Below are 21,023 nucleotides of genomic sequence, written 5' to 3'. Positions count from 1 at the left end.
GACACGACAGCACACGCAGACCCTCGGAAGCTAATGTGAGCTGCCTGTGCCCCTCAAAGAGCAGCTCTTATACCTGTGAAAAATAAGTGCCTTTTGGTGGTTTCCTTCCTCTTCTCCAAACAGGGGTTCAGCAGGCGCAGCAGCTGTAGCACACGCTCCTCCCGCCGAGACTCAGTAAGGCAGGCGTCATTCATGACCAGGTACGGGTAGATCTTGCCATTGTGCCCACGGATGTATAGCCTGCGGGCCGCCGTGTTGTGCTTCTGCACAATCTCCACCCTGGGCATAAACCTACCAAATCAAGCAAACAACAGGACACGAACTGAGCCTCAAAATTAAGGCCTTTTCTTAAGAGGATAGGGTTTTCAGAACCATCATGGGAAAAGAAATGCACAGGTTGGTAGTCATTTATCAATTTGTTTATGCCCCACCTTGATGCCCTCAAGGCAGAAATGGTATCATAGAGGAGGGATACCTGGCTGGGATCGAAGGAAAGCAGAGCTCTGTGTCTGATTCAGAACTCAAAACGAAACAAGCGGCTTTGTTAAGGGAAACCTTTTCAAATGAGATAGAGTGTGCTCTAGTAAATTCTACAATCCTTGGATTCTGTCTTCAATACTGTGCTTCAGGAGTTTTACAAAAGACTGCAATACTTTACATTTTGTAAAGTCTGTGGTGATCTGAAAAGTTTCTTTGGAAAGCAAACCCAAACTTCACTTAAAACAGTCAACCTATCAGTTAGATCAGCTCTTTAAGGGGCGTTATCACTCTAATCCTAGAACAATCTTAAGTTCTCTCATTTCAGGGAATCAGCATCTGAAATATTATGCAGGGAATGCGGGGACCCCTGGGAACCCCCCCCCAAAAGGCCAAGCTCACTCACCGAGCAATTTTAATGTAATAATGCGTTGGCTTTGGCATCAGAAATTCCCCAGGAATTTCCACTTCAGCTGTCTGTGCTGAAAAATTGCTCAAAAATCGGCACTTTTCTTCTATGAGGAAGAATTTTGGAAGCTGCTTGGTTTTAGCCTCCAGGATTTTGATCCACTTTTTTAGTTTAGAAATAAGATTATGAAGCTTCATGGATCCTGGCACACTGAAGTCAAAATCTTCAAAATAAGAAGCATTAAAAACATTTTAAATCATTTGGGCTATTTCTAATTCACTATGACCACTACTGCTTAAGCACCTACAGCTACAAGTTAAACACATTCTGTGTGTCTTGAGGAACCTCAGACCTCTTCCTCCTGTCTGGGCACCACACAGCACTGAGAGGAGGGAAATGAGCACCAAGACACCCCAAGGTTCTTCTTCTGGTAACAATGCATGTGAGCCCCTATGTATCCAGCTCAGCGTGTGAGGCTTATGCCCTCGGAGATGCCAGGAGTTCAACGGAGGGCAGCCTGTGAATCCTGTCAATGGTCTGGGAGCTTGGGTCATCAGGGCCTAAAGACCACCATCCAGAATCCCTTGTTAAACTATTTCTTAGATGTTACTGAGGCTCAATATTAAAAGATCAATTAAATTTAAAAATCCTTTTAAGAAAACCTCACTTTCCTCCCAGATGAGCTCTGGCACTGGAAGGGAATCCTGTTGCCTAACTTGCCCCCATACATTTTTGTTATAAAGCAGGGCCCATGGGAGCCATGCAGGCCCTGTCCCCAGGCTGCCAAAGACTGGTTATCCTGAGCCCAAATGAAACGTTAGCTGTGCGATAGTGGCACACCTTCACACACCACCTGGATGTGGTAAAGGAACGAAGTATGTCTCCCCTGCTAGGCAGAGCCTCCTGCAGACTTGGCTAAGACCTGCCTCCCCCCACCTCCCCCATCCCAGGGAGCTGCATCCCTAGGATCCCTAGTGCAGCTGCAGCTAGAAGGGAGCTGAGCATACAACGTGACCGATGGGTGGGTTTGGAAACAGAAAGTGATGAAGGCCTGGCTAATGCCAAGCAGGAGAGCCCACACAGCCAAGGGCCCAGAGCGAGCATGGCCAATCTACCCTCGCCTTTCCCACCCTGGATGCTGCCGCTGCCATCAGCTGTGTATTTAACACATTGCCCGTGTGGCTCTGCGGATAAGCTGGCAACTTTCCACCACATGCTCCCAATAAAATGACCCCTGAACAGTTCTGCACTGTAGGTGTTCAACCCAGAAGAGTGACTTAATCCAAACACTTGAGGAAAATCAGGCTGTCAGACTAAATAAAACAAGACACAGAATAAACTCCTGTATACACTGTACTTCGAGGGCATGTTAAGATTTTCAGGTAATTTTGTCATTAGGTGCCAACTCTAGAACTAAACCCCAGGCACAGTGCTCGGTGTGGGGCAGCGCTGTGAGCTGGGAAGCCCTGGAAAGTGGGTCCTGTCCAGGCGTGCACACAGCCGTGGGACTTTAAGCTTATTACTGAACCTCCTGGGGACACATTTCTCTCCCCCATGAAATAGAAGCAGGATTAACATCTATCCCACGAGGATTAAATTAAATGAGGAAGAGCACAGTAGGCATTCAGTCTACTATCTGTGGCTATTCTATAGCCTAATCAAAATTGTCCATGTAGGAACTTAGTTGTAAACACAGACACAATCAGTAGGAGAGTCAATGCGTTTTCTTGTGTTTGTTTTTTTTTTCATGGCATTCATCTGGTTTCTCCTTCATCTTAAGCTCTGTCATCTCCTTCCTCTGCACTCCTCAGAGTGCAATGTCACACGAGCAGGTGGTAGGAGAGGCTGTCACGCACCAAGGTAAGACAGGGCAAGGCTCCCCCAGCAGAACTGCGACAGAGCCCACTCCCCACCCTCCAGGACACAGGCAGATTCACACATGGGGCTGTTTCTTCTCCACTATGGATCAACTGCCAGGCTCATGCCTAATCTGTTACCTTTTTAACTGTTATTTTGAAATAATTATAGATTTACAGGCGGTTACAAAGAAGTGACCCATACTCCTGAACCCCTCCTCCCATGGCAGTGTCCTATCCAACCCCAGTACGATGCTAAAACCAAGAAAGTGACAATGGCACAATCCAGTGCTGATTCAGTTGCATCATTTACAGGCACTTGTGTGTGTGGTTCTGTGAGTCTTGTTACGTGTGTAGTCTTGTGCAGCCACCACTATACTCAAGAGACTCATCTGTACCTTCCCCAAAAGACCGCCTCCTATTACCTTTTCCAGCCACACCAATCTCCTCTCCTCTCTAACCTGGCTACCACTAAGCTATTCTCCATCTCTGTTCTTATGCTATTTCCCAAATGTTTCCTAAGTAAGAATGATGCAATATCATCCTTTTGAAATTGGCTTTTTGCACTCAGCGTAATTTCTTTCTGGTTCATCCAACTTGCTGTACCAATATTTAATTCCTTTTTATTGCTGAGTATGAATTTACCACACTTTGCTTATCCATCAATACCTCTGAAAGGACATTTGGTTGGTTTCCAGTTTGGGGCTATGTCAAATAATCACATACAACTTCCCAAACAAAAATAAGTCTTCAGGGGCGGCGCCTGTGGGCTCAGTGAGTAGAGCGCCAGCCCCATATGCCGAGGGTGGAAGGTTCAAACCCAGCCCCGGCCAAACTGCAACAAAAAAATAGCTGGGCGTTGTGGTGGGCGCCTGTAGTCCCAGCTGCTCGGGAGGCTGAGGCAAGAGAATCGCTTAAGCCCAGGAGTTGGAGGTTGCTGTGAGCTGTGTGAGGCCACGGCACTCCACCCAGGGTGATAAAGTGAGACTCTGTCTCTACAAAAAAAAAAAAAAAAAAAAAAACAAACAAACAAAAACAAAAATAAGTCTTCATTTGTCTGGAATAAATGTAGTGTGCTGGTTGTACAATTTCTCCCCCCTCTTTACAGACTGGCTAGTAGCAGACATAGACAGCACTGCTACAGAACAGAAAGCAGTGCTAAGAGCAGAAATGACCTCCTCCGGGAACAGGAGGAACAGAAGGGCAGAGGGGCTCCCGATTTAAATTTCTAAAACTTGCCACAGTTTGTGGTAGATCAGAAGCTTCATAAGCTGACTTCTTTCTGGTTTCTTTTTGTGATTTTTTTTAAAACATCAAAACTCAGACGATCTGCCCCATTTCTGATTCTCGATTTGAGACTATGTTTGATTTAATCATCTGGACCTTTTATGATAAAAGCATGTGTTCTTTTAAGTAAAAGATGATGATTTTCATAAAACTTTCAACTCAGACTCTTCTGTTTTTCAGAGAAAGGTAGCAGACAGACCACAGATCACATGAACTTCACAAAGAAACCTAAGCTGATGAAAGCACCTCAAAATAAAAGATATAACAGGATGTGACTTGTCCTCTATTTTTCAAAGAAAACTTTCCTCAGGTGTGGGTTTAGCATGCGGAAGCACCCAAAATTAGTTGGGTGTGGTGGCATGTATCTATAATTCCAGTTACTTGGGAGGCTGAGCTGGGAGGATCACTTGAGCCCCAGAGCTTGAGGTTGTAGTGAGCTACAATGGGTCACTGCACTCCAGCCTGGGCAACAGAGTGACAGCCTATGTTTAAAAAAAAAAAACAAAAAAAACCCAAATCAATCATGGCTGCAACTGCAAAAAGTGTCCTTCACCATCAATGGGATAATTTTTTTTTCTTTTGCATTATTTCAACATACTCTATATACACACATATTCTTAACTGTGTTTTCTAAGACACTTTAAAACATATTTTAAATGGCAAAAAAATGTAAACTTGTGGTTTAACCTATAGTGAAGAAATAATGTTTTATAGATTATTACAAAAACACTTCAGCTTTTTTTGAACTTCTGGGAAATTCTATCAGACAAACCTTGTTTTTACATGATAATCACTTGTGTGAGACGTAAGAGCCTGTAGGAGCTGCTGGGGTGGCTAGCTCAACACTGGGACAGGGCACCCAGGGGCTCCTGAGCTGAGGCAGAACAAGGAGAACCAGCATGGGACGCTGCTGTGCCTGTGTACAGTGGTGGGCAGGGGTATGTATGACGGGACTGTGGGTTGTGTGCATGCTAAAGGTGGGGATCCCTATTTGGTAGGTGAAGAAACTTGGGCTAAGGGAAACTAGACTCAGATCACAGAGTCAGAACCTGAGCATTTGCGAGTCTAAGAAAATCCATTGCCCTGAACCAGACACAGTACTGAAATACAACCACCCTGTCACACCCCAGAATCCCCGGCAAGGGCTCTGCACCTGCAAATCTACTGTCGCATCCTACACTGTTTCTCACCAAACCCAAGTGAAGAAAGGGTCGGGGGAGGGCACGAGGACTTGCAAATCATGTGTGTTCTAACCGTGTCTTAGAGCCTGGTAGCTTCTGCTTCAAATCTTAACCCATTCTTTGCTAGAGGGAAGGATGCACAGCCTTAGGCTTTGGGCGATAAGAAAACAGAACAGATATAATTACCTTAGACGTCAAAGGCTGACGAATAACAGCACAGGGAACCTACCATAGGCACAAAAAAATAAAAGTGAGACTCACCCGTTGTGAACTGGCCTTTCAGCTTCTGAAAGACAGGGTCCTGTGCAGTGGCCTGGGCCCGCCTGGCCAGAGACTCAGAGGCCGCACTGGAGAACATGGTGGAGACATTGGATACATTCTCCAGTCCCACCCCAAATGTGCTCACCAACTTCTTGACAAAATTGAGAGTATGGGGGGTGATTTTGGCATCAGACACTGCTCCGCTTTTCTCAAATGCAACGGAATAACATTTCGCCAGGCCTTGTTGGAGCTGCCGGAGAACCTAGTGGGAAGAGGCCAAAGACAACTGACAAAACAGGGCTCTCCCTGCAGGCAAGCAGCCGGCCCCAGTGCTTGTCAAGCACAGCCCCCTCCAGCAGAGCTGCTTCTGGACCCACCCCGCATGAGTAAGACTGGGATGTACACAACAGATGGATGCCTGTGCGCTCCACACCAGGTGCTGGTGTTTTTAGCCATGAGAAGTGAAGGGTCCTGAACATTAAAAAAAACACAGAAACAGAAAACCACTTTTGTGGACCATACACATACCTGTCTGTGGGTTAACCACTGAAAAATCTTATTTTCAGATAGCTTTGCTCCTACTGCTTGTCTGCACACACAAAAACTCTGACAGTAATGAGAGCTAGCCCTGTGATGCAGCTAGATAAATATCTGGGCAGCAAAGTGTGTACTTTTTTTTTAGGACAGAGTCTCACTCTGTTGCCGTGGGATAGCAACATAGCTCACAGCAACTTGAAACTCGGGTTCAAACCCAGCCCCAGCCAAACTGCAACAAAAAAATAGCCGGGCGTTGTGGCGGGCGCCTGTAGTCCCAGCTGCTCGGGAGGCTGAGGCAAGAGAATCGCGTAAGCCCAAGAGTTAGAGGTTGCTGTGAGCTGTGACGCCACGGCACTCTACCTGAGGGCAGTACAGTGAGACTCTGTCTCTAAAAAAAAAAAAAAGAAACTCCTGGGCTCAAGAGATCCTCTAGCCAGATGCGGTGGCTCATGCTGGTAATCCTAGCAATTTGGGAGGTGAGGTAGGTGGATGGTGGATTGCTTGAGTTCACAAGTTCAAGACCAGCTGAGCAAAAAGTGAGACCATGTCTTTACTAAAAATAGAAAAACTAAGGCAAGAGGATCACTTGAGCCCAAGAGTTTGAGGTTGCTGTGAGCTATAATAATGCCATGGCACTCCACCAAGCGTGACAAAGTGAGATTCTGCCTCACCAAAAAAAAAAAAAAAAAAAAAAGACAATCCTCTTGCCTCAGACTCCCAGGTAGCCTGAACTATAGTCACCTGTAGTCATAGGACACCCAGCTAATTTTTCCTATTTTAAGTAGAGACAGGGTCTCATTCTTGCTCAGGCTGGTCTCAAACTCCTGAGCTCAAGCAATCCACCCACCTCAGCCTCTCAGAGTGCTGTGATTATAGGCGTGAGCTACTCTGCCCAACCTCAAAGTGTGTATTATTTTTCATTTGCTTACACAAACATCATTAAGGAGGTGGCTTAGTTGCTGAGATCTAACCCCCATCTCTGGAAAATACAACTATGTGGCCTACGCCACTGCTCCTATGCACACTAGTCACCTGGCAGCGCTTCTGTCACTGGGCTAAGTGAGCAAGCAAACTTTTTAACAGCAAGAAATGACCTTCTCAATTTCACCCTCTACTTCTGAAGTCTTCTGCTTCAAATATTTAAGGCTGTAGTGCAAAGATTAACTACTTTTGCCTGCTCCACTGCTAAATCAAACAACAAATATATAAAATGACCAGGCAGCTAAACCTAAAGATAATATAGCCACAAAAGCATACAGAATGACAGTTCCCTCTACAAGTAGGCAATTTTTGCAAGATCATATCCAAATACCTCTTCGTGCCAATTTTCTCTGAACCAGACCATCTGATCGACGATGCCTTCCAGGGAAGACAGAAGAGTTGGGTGGAGCTCTCGCTGCATGTGCATGATTCGGCTGCAGCGCCACATTGGTGCTGTTGCTCTTATGGGCCCTGGATCTGATGCAGAATGGGACTGGTTACCCACTGAACTTGGCTGCTGCTGTCCAGAATCTGAGAGTAACACACACAACGCCAATGTCAGCGCACAACTGACTTAAGCCAGAGTCTGGGGCGCTACAGGACCCACTGGCCAAAGGAACGCAGGTTCCAGCTGGTGTGTGAATCCTCACAAGACTGTTTCCCCAGGGACTACAGGAGAAGACCTGGTTTCAGGATAAATGCACTGGGGGACTCAGGGGTGAGTTATGTTAAGAGAGAAAGCAGATGTGACAACATGCCACCTGGGTATACAAAGGGCTCACTGGGCACTCCTTTTAAACTTTTTTATAAGTATAGCGGTTATAAAAATGTTTGGAAAAATATTTTATAATATGTTCTGTGCTACTAAAGCTCAAAAAATCTAAAACAATAAACAGGGAAGCTTACATTTTTTCATCCAGGAAAGCCAAACCACAATTTTAAAGGGATATTATTAAAAAAAAAAAAAAAAGTTATTTTTTTTCTATACATTGTAGAACACTTTATACACATTTCTTCTGCATTTAGTTCATTATCCTTAGTCTTCAAACTAAAAAAAAATCTTAAATTTTCAAATGATGAGACACAAATCTGCCTAGCTGGACTCCCAGGAAGTTAGAGCAGAGAAGGGCTATGTAACTGCTAAGCCACCAAGTCTCATTTACTGGCCAGGTCCTTAGGAAGACTCTGGGTATTAAAAACATTGTGAAGCATATAGTCTCTAATTGTTTAAAGTACTATGCTTAGTGGATAGTTGAAACCATTAAATAAATTATTTATTATTATTTTTTTTTTTTTGAGACAAGAGTCTCACTATGTCACCCTTGGTTGAATGCTGTGGCATTATAGGTCACAGCAACCTCAAACTCTTGGGCTTCAGTGATTCTCTTGCCTCAGCCACCCAAGTAGCTGGGACTATAGGCACCCACCATGATGCCTGGCTATTTTTTTGTTGTAGGTGTCATTGTTTTTTAGCTGGCCCGGACCCGGTTGGCGGTGTTAACCACTGTGCTACGGGCGCTGAGCCTAAATAAATTATTTCTTTACATACTAGGGCAATCCAATACAAAGATCTTATATTGAGTAAATTTTTACAAACATCTCATGACAGTGATTTCTATGCTGATTCTTCTAACAGCTGATAATACTGCTTACTGCAATGCATTCACTACTGAGTCAAGGTAAACTTTATAATTTTCCAGAGCTAAAAATTTCGTGTATTTTTTTCTACCTATGGGTCAAATTACATCCTCACAAAGGAAAACCACAAATTTTATTCAGACATTAGGCTTTGTCTCCCAACCCCAAAGTGTTCCTTCACTGATTAAAGAAAAGGCAGGCCATACGGCTCAGGGTGTGCTGGAGGCAGAGGTATCTTCACAGGGGCTGGGTGTGGAGCACTCCTGCGGAACACCTCCTTCAAGACTTGGCCAGCTGGCCCCACTGGAGACGTACCGCTCTTGTAGCGCTCCCGTTGTTCTATTTTCAGGGTCAGGTACAGGGTCCGGATGGGAAAGTAGACTGCTTGGGGATACACTCGACCAACCTGTTCAGAGACACAAAATAATAAACAGCTCTGCTCCCCACTGAGCTTCTGGATGAAGACAATTTGTACTGAAAGTAATTGTCATGTTGAAAATGGGTTTCTGGTTTGTATTTGGACCAAGGAAGCAAATACTATGCCTCTGGCCTCATATGAGAAGCCAGATTAAAGAGGAGATGAAATACCCAGTTCAGCTCTAGAAGACCCAAGATAGATCATGGGTCTTTTAGAGTAGTGTCATCAACTATTTCATCAACTCTGCCTAGTGGCTTTTAATGACAGAGAAACCACCACACTTTCTTTTTAATAAACTGAGGGAGGCAAAATATGTATGTCCCTGGATCTTACTGAGGCAAATAAAATAAATACCAGTTAATCTTTATACTAAGCACAATTCACTGCAAATTGTTAACTACTTTTAGCCAACTATTAGTCCCATTAGCAAATGCCTCCATTCTGTGTAACTACAGCAAGGAAGAGATTGAGAAATGTCTATTTAAGGTAAGAAACACCAGTTTTACAAAACTGGAGTTTTGTGGCTGAGTCTATTACCACGTTGCTCAAATCCTTCAAAATAAACCTATAAGATAAAGAAATAAATAATATCTAACTTTGCCATAGGCCACAGAGTAGCTAACACACATGAAGAGATGTTCCATGAATGACAGTGACACATATTAAATCTGCATCCAGACAGATAAACTCTTAAGCAATATAGCTACATCCTTTCAAAGAAAAAAAGAAAGTCATTTCTGGGGCACAACATGGATGGTGCAGCACATGTAAAGAGCAAACTGAATAGGTGAACAGGACAGAACGGTGTATTTCTAAAGATGCGGCTGCTGCACCAGTCATTCACAAGGTTATGCAGCACTTTGTAATTTTGCAAAAGCAAACTCAAACATACTGAGAAACTCCAAAGAGTATCTAATGTGATAGGAAATCAGATGTAAACATTCTGTACCCTAGAGCTAACTTTATTTAAATTTCTTCTACATTTTGGGCCTTCCTCTATCTCTTGGTCTTTCCAAAGGAGAGGGACATTCTGGAACCATTCTCAAATGATGGTTATGCCTTTCTATAGTTCCCTGGCTTTTCCAATTCACCAGCCCAGCTCCCAGTTTCTGGGAGAACTGTCTCTTACAGATACAGCGGAGATGTATAAACAGTGACAATAACATTTATGTGCACATTTTAGTCTTAAGAGAAACTCCAAAGAGTATCTAATGTGATAGGAAATCAGATATACATTTCACTATAATTCTCAGATTACCCACCAGCAATTTTACCTTTTTAACAATCTATTATACTTGCACTGTATGTGGGGAAATGTTCAATAAAGAAATTATAATTTTAACACTGGATTGCTTTAAACTTCATTTTGACCCTGTTATGTTCTTTAATAACTTCTTATTATGCTTCAGATTAAGTAATACCTAAATAATAAAAGTCTTCCCATTCCTTTGACTTAATATTTTAAGCACTCAAATTTACTTTGGAGAGAAAATAAATTTGTACGAAATGAAGCCATAATTGTTTTTGTGCATGAACACAGACGTCTTGTTGTTCCCACCTGGCTAATAAGGTTCAAGAGCAGCTTCCCCTCAGAGCCGACCAGGCAGGTGAGCAGCTGTGGGATCCAGGCCAGCCACTGGATGGGCGGCACACCAATGCAGTACTTGTCAACAGCATCTGCCAAAGTATTTTTGTCATCATCAAAACTCAAAAGCCACAGCACCTGAGACAGAAGAAAAAATTCAGGAGTTGAATGACAATTGTAAGGCCCTCAATCAAGTGCCTTTTTCCCCAACATTAAAATACCACACAGAGTAGTTTGACTGGCCATGTGGAGAAATATTTGTAAGAATGTGAACACAGTTGTTAAACTTAAAATGTATAAATCTTACAATATAAATAAAACCTAATTTTGGGATACAGTTTTCCTCTTGAATTGGCTTTAAGAACAATTACTACTAACTGCTCCAATCTGCTAGCCAGCAATGATCAGTGACCACAGGGAAGTGACAGGCAGAAGGCTAGGGCCTGCAACCTGCTTCACATTCACGATCTCATCCAAACAAAACAGATTTTTACTAAAAATCTCAGATGCTCATCACCCCAGTATCAGGGAGGCCACATGCTGGCAGCCTGGTGTCCCTGCATGTCGGAAACAATTACATCTAGAAGTCAGCAATTCTGGGGTCAGTGAGTATTTGCACAACTACTTCGTGTGTTTGTAGTTGGCTGTAACCACACTGTGCTGATGTACTTTACAAATTTTGATATTAAATGAAGGAATTCTGAAAAACCCAAACACTTAATGGACAAAATAGAACAGACAGAACAATTTATTCTTAATTTCTCTATAAGAATTCTGGGTAGCACCTGTAGCTCAGTAGGTAGGGTGCTAGGCACATACACTGAAGCTGGTGGGTTCGAACCCAGCCTGTGCCAGCTAAAACAACAATGAGAACTGCTGGGCGGTGCCTGTGGCTCAGTGAGTAGGGTGCCAGCCCCATATGCTAAGGGTGGTGGTTCAAACCCGGCCCCAGCCAAACTGAAACAAAAAAATAGCCAGACGCTGTGGTGGGCGCCTGCAGTCCCACCTACTCGGGAGGCTGAGGCAAGGGAATCACCTAAGCCCAGGAGCTGGAGGTTGCTATGAGCTGTGACGCCACAGCACTCTACTGAGGGCGACAAAGTAAGACTTTGTCTCTTTAAAAAAAAAAAAATGAAAACTATAACAACAACAACAACAAAGAATTAATTCTGAGTTTTATTCATCTGCTTTTTGGGAGGGAAAAGTGGAAGCAACACACAGAAGAAATCTCATCTTGAGTGCTCCTTCATTCGGCAAGCACATGGCAAACACCCACCCTGAGTTCAGGGCTGTGCTGGGACACTGTGGAAAGAGACCATGGTGACCATCAAAGCGCACCAGCTCTGTGACTCTGTGGAGGGCAGCTCTGCAGGTGAGAGGCAAAAATCTAGCAGGCGGCCAGGAGGTCAGTTCTAATTCCAGATCTCCCCATCCGGCTTTGGAATTAGTTGTCCAGCATGGTATCCCACAGAGAGCACTGGACTTGGAGATCTAAGACCCAGATTCCAGGGTAGGCTTTGCCACTTATAAGTCCTAGGACCCTAAGTATATCCAGGTATCAGGTTTCTCAGCTATAAAATGGAACTGTGAAGACATTTTAAAGAGCGGTGAGAATTAGGAGTCAAGGTATGAGATCATGCCTCACAGCCAGCATGGATTAGTGAATCAGTAGATTTTGATCCAAACTTGAAAGCAGATGGGGTCTCTGCACAAAGCTAATTCTTTCGGTCTCACCTTAGCCAGGTACTTCCTTGACTTGCTCTCATTCTGATGCCGGCATGCATGCAGGTAGCAGGTGATGGCAGATACGCCCAGGTGCAGCTGCCGCTCCTTCACAAAGATGTTCTCCAAGTAGTCACCCCACATTGCCCAGGCTTTCACCAGCACATCATGCATCTGCACGGCTGCAGAAAAGGCTTTGTTTGCTTCCTCAGACCTATGAGGAGACAAGAAATCAAATGAGACATTTTAATTGAAGTGAAGCTTCACATAACATAAAACCAACCATTTTAAAGGGAACATTTCAGGGGCATTGAGCCGATCCACGATGTGTGCGACCACCTCCTTCACAGTGGTCGCTCCTGATCCCCCTCCCCCAGCGGCCCCCCAGTAACCACCAGTCCACTTTGTCTCACAGATCAACCTATTCTGCCTATTTCATATAAACTGAGTCATATATTGTGTGATGTTCTGAGTGTGGCTTCTTTCACTTAGGGCAGTGTTTTGAGGTTCATCCACATTGTAGCATCAGTATTCATTCCCTTTAATAACTGAATAATATTCCATCGTATGCATATGCCACGTTCTGTTTATCTACTCATTTCTGTTGTTTCTGCATTTTGGCTAGTGCAAATAGTGCTGCTACCAACATTTCTGAACAAGTATCTGTTCTAATTCTAGATGTATATCAAGAAGTGGGACTGCTAGATCATGTGGCAATTCTATGTTTACTTTTCTGTGAAACTATCAAACTATTTTCCATGGCAGTTACACCATTTTACTATCACATTGGTAATGTACAAGACGTCAAGAAAACTATACACCATATGATTTATGAATATAGTTGTAAACATCCTCAACAAAAATTAACAATCTAATTCCAGCAGCACATTAAAAGGATTATACGCCAAGACCAAGTGGGATTTATCCCAGCAATACAAAGGTGGTTCAACATAAACAAACAAAAAAATCAATGTGGGGCGGCGCCTGTGGCTCAGTCGGTAAGGCGCCGGCCCCATATACCGAGGGTGGCGGTTCAAACCCGGCCCCGGCTGAACTGCAACCAAAAAATAGCTGGGCGTTGTGGCGGGCGCCTTTTGTCCCAGCTACTCGGGAGGCTGAGGCAAGAGAATCGCTTAGGCCCAGGAGTTGGAGGTTGCTGTGAGCTGTGTGATGCCACGGCACTCTACCGAGGACCATAAAGTGAGACCCTGTCTCTACAAAAAAAGAAAAAAAAATCAATGTGATATGCCATGTTAACAGAATGAAGGAAAAAAACAATCATCTCAGTTGACATGAAAAAGGCCATTTGACAAAATCTATTATCTTTTCATGATAAAAGCACTCAGCAAACTTAAACAGAAGGGAACTTTCACAACTCAATAAAGGGCATCTATGAAACACTCATAGCTAACAACATATTCACTGGTTAAAGACTAGAAGGCTTTCTCTAAGATCTAGAAAAAGACAAGAATCTTCTCACTTTAATTCAATATTATACTTGCGGTTCTAGAGAAGGAAACTGGGTAAGAAAAAGAAATAAAAGGCACCCTAATTAGAAGGGAAAACGTAAAACTATCTTGATTTACAGATGACATAATCTTATATACAGAAAATCCTACAGAAGTCCACAAAAAGCCAGAGGAAATGACACTATACCAGTATTGATAAGTGTAAGATCAATATACAAAATCACTTTTACTTCTAAATGTTAGCAATGAATGCCCTGAAAATGAAACTAAGAAAATAGCTCTATTTACATAAAAATATTTAGGAATAAATTTAGCACAAGTGGTGCAAGACTTGTATACTGAAAATTATAAAACATGGTTGAATGAAACTAAAGACCTACAGGTCTTTCTTTTGTGAATTAGGAAAATTTAATATTAAGATGGCAAAATATACCTCAAATTGATCTACAGATTCAACGCAATTCTATCATAATTCTAACTATTCTTTTTGTGTAAATGGATAGATTAAAATAACCTAAAATTCATAAGGAAATAAAAGGGACTGCAGATAGCAGATCAGAAGAATGGAATTACAGAGTCCAAACAGACCCCACACATGTCTGGTAAAATGATTTTCAACATGGGTGCCAAGACCATTCAGGGGGAAAAAAAAAATTTTCAAAAACTAGTAGTGGCACATGATACCCACATGCAAAAGAATGACTATGTACCCCTATCTTATACCACCTACAAAAATTACTCAAAGGAGATCGAAGACCTAAATGTAACAGCTAAATCTATAAACTCTTTGAGCAAAATACAGAAGTAAATGCTTATGACCTTGAATTAGACCATGACAATAAAAGCGCGAGCAACAAAAAAAAAAAACATAAATTGGAATTCATCAAAATTAAAAACGTTTTACTATCAAGAAAGTGAAAAGACAGATCACAGATTGTGAGAAAATACTTGTAAGCATTTATCTGAAACAGATGTTTATCCAGACATATAAAGAATTACAAATTAACAATGAAAAACATGAGGAGATGCTTGACATCATTAATCACTAGGAAAATGCAAACCAAAGCTACAATGAACTATACTTCACACCCACTAGGATGGCTATAATCAGATAAATGTTATTATAGAGAAACTGGAAACCTCAAATGCTGCTGGTGGGAATAAAAAGTGGTGTAGCAAACTGTGGAAAATTGTTTGGCAGTTCTTCCAAAAGATAAACAAATAGAGAAGTAAAATATGAGACCCAGCAATTGTAACCCTTCGCATATACTCAAACCAAAAACATATGCTCACACAAAGCCATGTTTATGAGCGTTCATAGCAGCGTTACTCATAAAATAAGCTAAAAAAGTAGAAACAATGGCAATTTTATCACCTATTGGATAAACAAAACGTGTGGATATGCAATAGAGTATTATACAGCCACGAAAAGGAATGAGGTACTAATATACCGCACAACATCGATGAACCTTGAAAACATCCTAAGTGAAAGAAGCCTGTCACAAAAGGCCATATATCATATGATTCTGTTTATGTGAATGTTCTGAATAGGCAAATCCATAGAGACAGAAATGGATTAGGGTTGTCAGGGCAAACAGGGAGGGGAAAAAGGGAGGGACTAACAGATATGGGGTTTCTTTTGGGGATGATGGAAATGTTCTAGAACTAGCTAATGGTGATGGCTGTACAACACTGTAAATATACTAAAACCCACCAAAATCAGATACTTTTAAATGATGCATTCTATGTCATATGAATTTAAAACAAATCTTCACAAAACTGTTCCCTTATTTAAAAATAAGTTAATTTTAAATGCAAGCCCTGTATATTCAAAATGGCTTTGAATGGAGACGTGGCAACAGGAAGCATCTTCTAAGTCTACCTTGCTCACACATAGTATTTACAAGATTACATACTTGTTGATTTGAGCCAAGAACATTCCCTTCAGTGCATAAAATTCAGCTGTCATCTCCTTCGTAAAGTATTTTAAGTTTGTAGACTCAATAACTTCAAGGCCCTGTTTGTAGAAAAGAAAAAAGAAATGAATAGAAAAAAGTTCTTGAAATTTCTAGATGATATGAAAGTGTCAAAAATATTTACCTAAGTACCTCGTTGACAAATATACTTTAAATTGACTACCATGAATTTGTTGATTAACATTCTGTATTTAAACCATATTACTCAATGTTAAACTTAATCCTAAATTCTTAAGGGTATTTTCTCCAAAGCTTTATATGTTTAGTCTGTTTCATCATTTTTATTAATACTCCTCTGAACGTAGCCAAAATCTACCTTACACCCTCATAATCACATACTTTTGTTCTTTCCTTAAACACATCAACTAAGTATATGGTAGAACAGAGAACACAAAATGTAATTTCAGCACTTAAGGGATTTCCTTTCCCCTTCACATTCTGGTTTCCCACCACTGAGCCTGTTTGCCACCCACCTGCATGCATTCATTTTTGCCCATGACTCCTGCCAGCTGGAGGTAGCATTTAACTTGCTGTCGGATCTTCTGGAAGCAATCCACGATAGGAACAGTTGGAATTGTATGAATGCGACTTAAGATATCCAGAGCTACATTGACTAGTCCTTGTTTTCGGGCAATTTTTCCATACTGGATGATTGCTGAAGCTGATGCGTGAACCCCAAGCATAGCGTTATTTGAGCTTGGATCATGCTGAGAGCTATTTTCATATGCAGTTACAATAGCTAGGGAAGCAAAGACATGAATTATGAGCCCACATCAAACATTTTTCAGCATTCCACAGTAAAGCTCAAAGTAAAAAATGAAAAACACACACACATGGCTTATGAAAAAGGGAAGCTCTGTGATAAATCCTCATCGCTCTTCCTTGTATTTTATACCACAAGTTATAAAAGGCACTAATTCCTTCACTCAGCATGCCTATTTTGGCTGATTAAATCATGAAGGCTGTCCTAAACAAGCAGACGCCTGGCAAGTTTAGGGGGTAAGCAGGGGACCAGGCAACCAGAAAAGGCTACACAGAGCCACCGAGTATAGCTCTTCCTAAGGCAGGAACTATGCACCCCAATGCGCCCCAGAGTGTTTGCTGTTCTAAAAAGGAAAATCTAACAGTTAGGAAAAACAACTTCTCATCTTCCACCACCTTCATCTTTCCTTTTGCCACTTTCCCCAACCTATCATATCCACCCCAAAATATAAAATCTGGGAAAAGATAAAACAAAAACAAAGACATGAAACCAGAACAGTGGGGCGTCTGGAAAATTACATGATGAATGCATGCCGGACCAGGTCGGTTTACCCTGGTAATGATGCTGCCGCCACATGAAGATGCTGCTCCAGTGGGACAAGTCATCAGATACGATGGGGAGCCTGTTCCTCCAGGTCTTCACTACAGTCTTCATGTCATGCAGGCTGTTGTTCCTCCCCAGGTTGGTCGGCTGTAAACCTGCATTTATCTGTGCAGCTTCCTGAAGTTCAATGATTTGCTGGGCTGCCTAAAGGGATCAGCATACAAGATTCCAGAGTCAGCATTACATTAAAGGACAAATGAAAAAGGCACACCAGAGTCAGTCAGGAATCTTGATTACTGTAAAGATTTTACAAAGCAATTACCAAAGGAAACACTCTAATTTACATAGACACTTGAGATTCCACATTTCACTTACTCTGCACCCCCAATACTACTCTCCTTATGATTTCACCTCCAATTTAAAACTGTAAAATAGGAGGTTGGGAGAACAATGGTGGAGACATGAAACTTGGCTAGTGGACAGTTCCCCCAACGATTTCCTCCTCTTTGCCATTCCCTTTGCCACCAATTATGTCTGGCTCTCTTGCCTGCCAATGCCTAAGCTTGAGCTTGAATCAATCCAGAACCACCAGCCTTCCTGCCTGCAGGCTTGCCTTCTACCAACATGCATTTGTCATGTCAAATACATCGCTTTGGGCTCATGAATACATTCTGAACTATATCCCTTCTAAGTCTGTCTGGTTTGCTATCCTTAAACCCCAAATATGTTGCCACGTCCTTACTTGGAAGGCCTTGGCACCAATTCCATGCCTATTCAAACTGCATCCCTGGCTTCCTATGGCCCATGGGAATGTCTCCCTTCTCTAAATCCTTATTAGATTTATCTTCAGTCCTTCAGCACAGCTCTAAGTCATAGCCTTCCACCTGTTTTAAATTTTGCTTCCTATGGTTATGTTCACTTCCATAGATTCAATGCTCCTTAGAAGCAGAATCCATTGTTCTAAATATTGTTTATCTCCTAAATATTACACTTAGTTCAGTGCTCTATACCTTGTTGTTTGATCTTAATTTTTAAAATTGCTAGAATTTATGCTTTTGATATCCATTTCATGTTTAATTCATTATATTCAGCAGATTTATAAAGCCTTTATCTTAATCTTGCCCTCCCTCCCTCCCCACCAGCTTACTGGAAAAGACAAGGCATCGGCACTTTAACCAGTAGTAATTTTTGAGACAGGGTCTCACTCTGTCATCAAGGCTGGAGTACAGTGGCAGCATCATAGTTCACGGTAACCGCAAACTCCTGAGCTCAGGTGATCCTCCAGCCTCAGCCTCCCAAAGTGTTGGGATTACAGGTTATGTGCCCCTGCGTCCAGCCTCACCAGCAGTCTTATACATCTCAGAGGTTGGGACTGTTTTAGACTGAACAGTGGCATCACACTGATGGTGGTATAGTAGATACTAAAAAAAAAAATTCCTATAGCAAAAATCAATATCATCAGAATCACTTGTGAGAATGTCTTCAGTCAGTGACGAGGGCCAGGAACTCCAGAAAGCTGAAGCCATATTTTTTTCTGGACATTTTCCCCTGGCCTTGCTTTCCCTGAGGACAGGAAGTAAGTGAATAAAGACAAGAGGGGGGAAGGAAGGAAGGAGCTTCCTCTTTGCCATACAGCTGCCATACAGGACTAAGCCTGGACCGGAGTGCTCTGGCCACAGGACCATGGGCACAAGAGGGTGCGTCCCCACCTGCAGAAGAGGTGTATGCACATGGGATACCACGTGGGGCAACCGCCTCCATTCGCGGATGGCCAAACTGCTGGCCATCTCCACCAGGCGTTCGATGAAGTTGAGCTGCTGCTCCTCTGGGTGGCAGATTGCTAGGTATCCTCGGTACATGTTCACCTTCCAAGCCATCTCTTTTGGACAACTTACTTCTACCTGGTAGGGAAAGAATAATGCATAGGAAGTGATGGACATTCTTCTCCTCAGTATAAGGGGTCATAAAAAGGGAAAAGACCAACTGTTTGTAGCCAATCATGTAAAGCCATGAACATAAATTAGGTTATAAATAGAAATTTGTATTCTTTAGAGAAGTCACGCATTTAGATGGCCTCTTCCAGATACTCTCCTTTTCAAATTCCAGTGAGCGGCTAACCTCTTTAACTATGAAGGCGCACCACAGGCTCCTTGCTTTCATCTCACTAGTAGTTCCAAAAAAGAAACTGATCAACACTGTCATGACAGATAAGGTGAAAAATTACCACTCTGTTGCAAAGTTAGCCAGTGTATTTTTAAACTACATAATAGATTTTAAATATATATTACTCTCCAATATAACAAATATTGGTAAAATTTTGAATTGTTCCCAATACATTTTGTTGCCCTGAGAAATTAAATTATTCAGGCGCTGAATAATTTTTAAGAATATGAAGCAACATTCATAAAATTTACTAGCTATCATTTAAAAACCACACTTTACGATCTAATATAAAACGTCTCTCAGATTTCCCACATTCCAGTAGTGCTCCTACTGTGCAGTAAACAAGACCAGACTAAACACTGCTCCTCACACGGGGCTGGGACACAGCTGGAGACCACTGTGATCCACTTCTGCTCCTGAAGAAGCAGGCCCTCTTCATGCCTACTGCCTTTTAAAGAAAATACTGGAATTTGTTAAATTTTATCCATCTTTACCAAGTATTTAAAACTATAAACGATACAACAATTGAAGTTTTCAAACATAATCTCTTTGTGACTAAAAAGATGACTATTCCTGTTACAGGAAGTTTATAAGACTCACTGTACATAAGATTAAAAAAATACTCCTCCGTGTGCAGTGACCTTAACAGTAACGCCACCTTGCATTTATACTACATGTAACACATTGGCTTCTTTTCTGATATTTTAGTTCTCGTGCACATTCATATTCAAGAACCCTCTCAGCTCTCAATAATCCAATGATGAATGGCTTGGTGCCTGTAGCACAGTGGTTATAGCACCAGCCACATACACCAAGGGTGGCGGGTTCAAACCTGGCCCAGGCCAGCTAAACAACAATGACAACTGCAACAAAAAATAGCCAGGTGTTGTGGCAGTGACCTGTAGTCCCAGCTACCTGGGAGGCTGAGGAAAGAGAATCACTTGAGCCCAAGAGTTTGAGGTTGCTGTGAGCTGTGATGCCAGGGCACGAGGGCAACACAGTGAGATTCTCTTTCAAATAAAAAAAGAAAATCACTGCACTATATTATCATCACTTCCACCCTGCACATAACATACTTTGAACATGATACTGTCTCATTCAACCAACATCTGGCTGACAATTTACTATGCCAGGCCTTGAGCTGTCCAGTCACCCTTGCTGCATTTGTCAGTACTCCAAGTGTTTCTGTTAACACAACCCATAATAAAATTGACCCCTCTTCCAAACTTCTACAGACATCACCACTTTGTGTCCAAAGGTCTCCTCAACTGATACTCATTAGCACAACTGAATGAACTAACACCTATTACCTTAATGATAATTTAATTCAAATTCAGGAAAGTTGTTAAGAGATAACCAAAAGAACTCTTCCTTCCCAAGAGATATCTTTCAACTGCCAAAATGCCCAGTTTGTTCTAGGTGAAGAGAAATCTTCGAAAGTGACATTCATAGCTTCAGTAAAAGGACCCCAGGCAGCTGCAGGGAATATCGCAGGAAGGTGGGGGACATCTCACCTGCACCAGTGCCTCCTTCATGGCAGTCCAATTTGATACCCGCCAAGCACACTCCAAGACAAGATAGGGGTTTATGTGGCCCTTGGACTGGCCATATTCTGTCAAAGCTTCCCACTGGTTCAACTCCTTAGAGCACCTGAAAGATCAGAGATCCAAGAACAAAAGCTCAGTCAAAAACCATGGGGGGAGGGATTTTAAGTAGCATATTTCCGTTCTACAAAAGAAAAGTAACACAGCAATGGC

General features: G+C 42.3%; 1 protein-coding gene across 8 annotated transcripts in view; it reads right to left on the bottom strand.

Annotated features, from left to right (window-relative positions):
- TRRAP (transformation/transcription domain associated protein) overlaps positions 1-21,023 on the bottom strand; it is a 124,622-nt gene that overhangs the window by 11,948 nt on the left and 91,651 nt on the right. For 4 of the 8 annotated variants that reach the window (XM_053554838.1, XM_053554840.1, XM_053554843.1 and 1 more), the window contains 12 exons: positions 20,781-20,916; positions 18,813-19,004; positions 17,079-17,307; positions 16,271-16,536; positions 15,738-15,838; positions 12,365-12,566; positions 10,604-10,768; positions 8,943-9,033; positions 7,321-7,520; positions 5,472-5,733; positions 884-1,109; positions 74-291 (listed from right to left, as the gene is read on the bottom strand). In XM_053554838.1, coding sequence (XP_053410813.1) covers positions 74-291; positions 884-1,109; positions 5,472-5,733; positions 7,321-7,520; positions 8,943-9,033; positions 10,604-10,768; positions 12,365-12,566; positions 15,738-15,838; positions 16,271-16,536; positions 17,079-17,307; positions 18,813-19,004; positions 20,781-20,916 — 2,288 coding nt within the window. The remainder of the gene's footprint in view (positions 1-73; positions 292-883; positions 1,110-5,471; positions 5,734-7,320; positions 7,521-8,942; positions 9,034-10,603; positions 10,769-12,364; positions 12,567-15,737; positions 15,839-16,270; positions 16,537-17,078; positions 17,308-18,812; positions 19,005-20,780; positions 20,917-21,023) is intronic. The other 4 variants (XM_053554841.1, XM_053554844.1, XM_053554842.1 and 1 more) reach the window with 3 other exon arrangements.

The sequence above is a fragment of the Nycticebus coucang genome, chromosome 12, assembly GCF_027406575.1.
Source record: "Nycticebus coucang isolate mNycCou1 chromosome 12, mNycCou1.pri, whole genome shotgun sequence".
Lineage (NCBI taxonomy): Eukaryota > Metazoa > Chordata > Mammalia > Primates > Lorisidae > Nycticebus > Nycticebus coucang.
The sequence above is the reverse complement of the archived record's forward strand: the minus strand, read 5'-3'. Positions and strand labels throughout refer to the sequence as shown.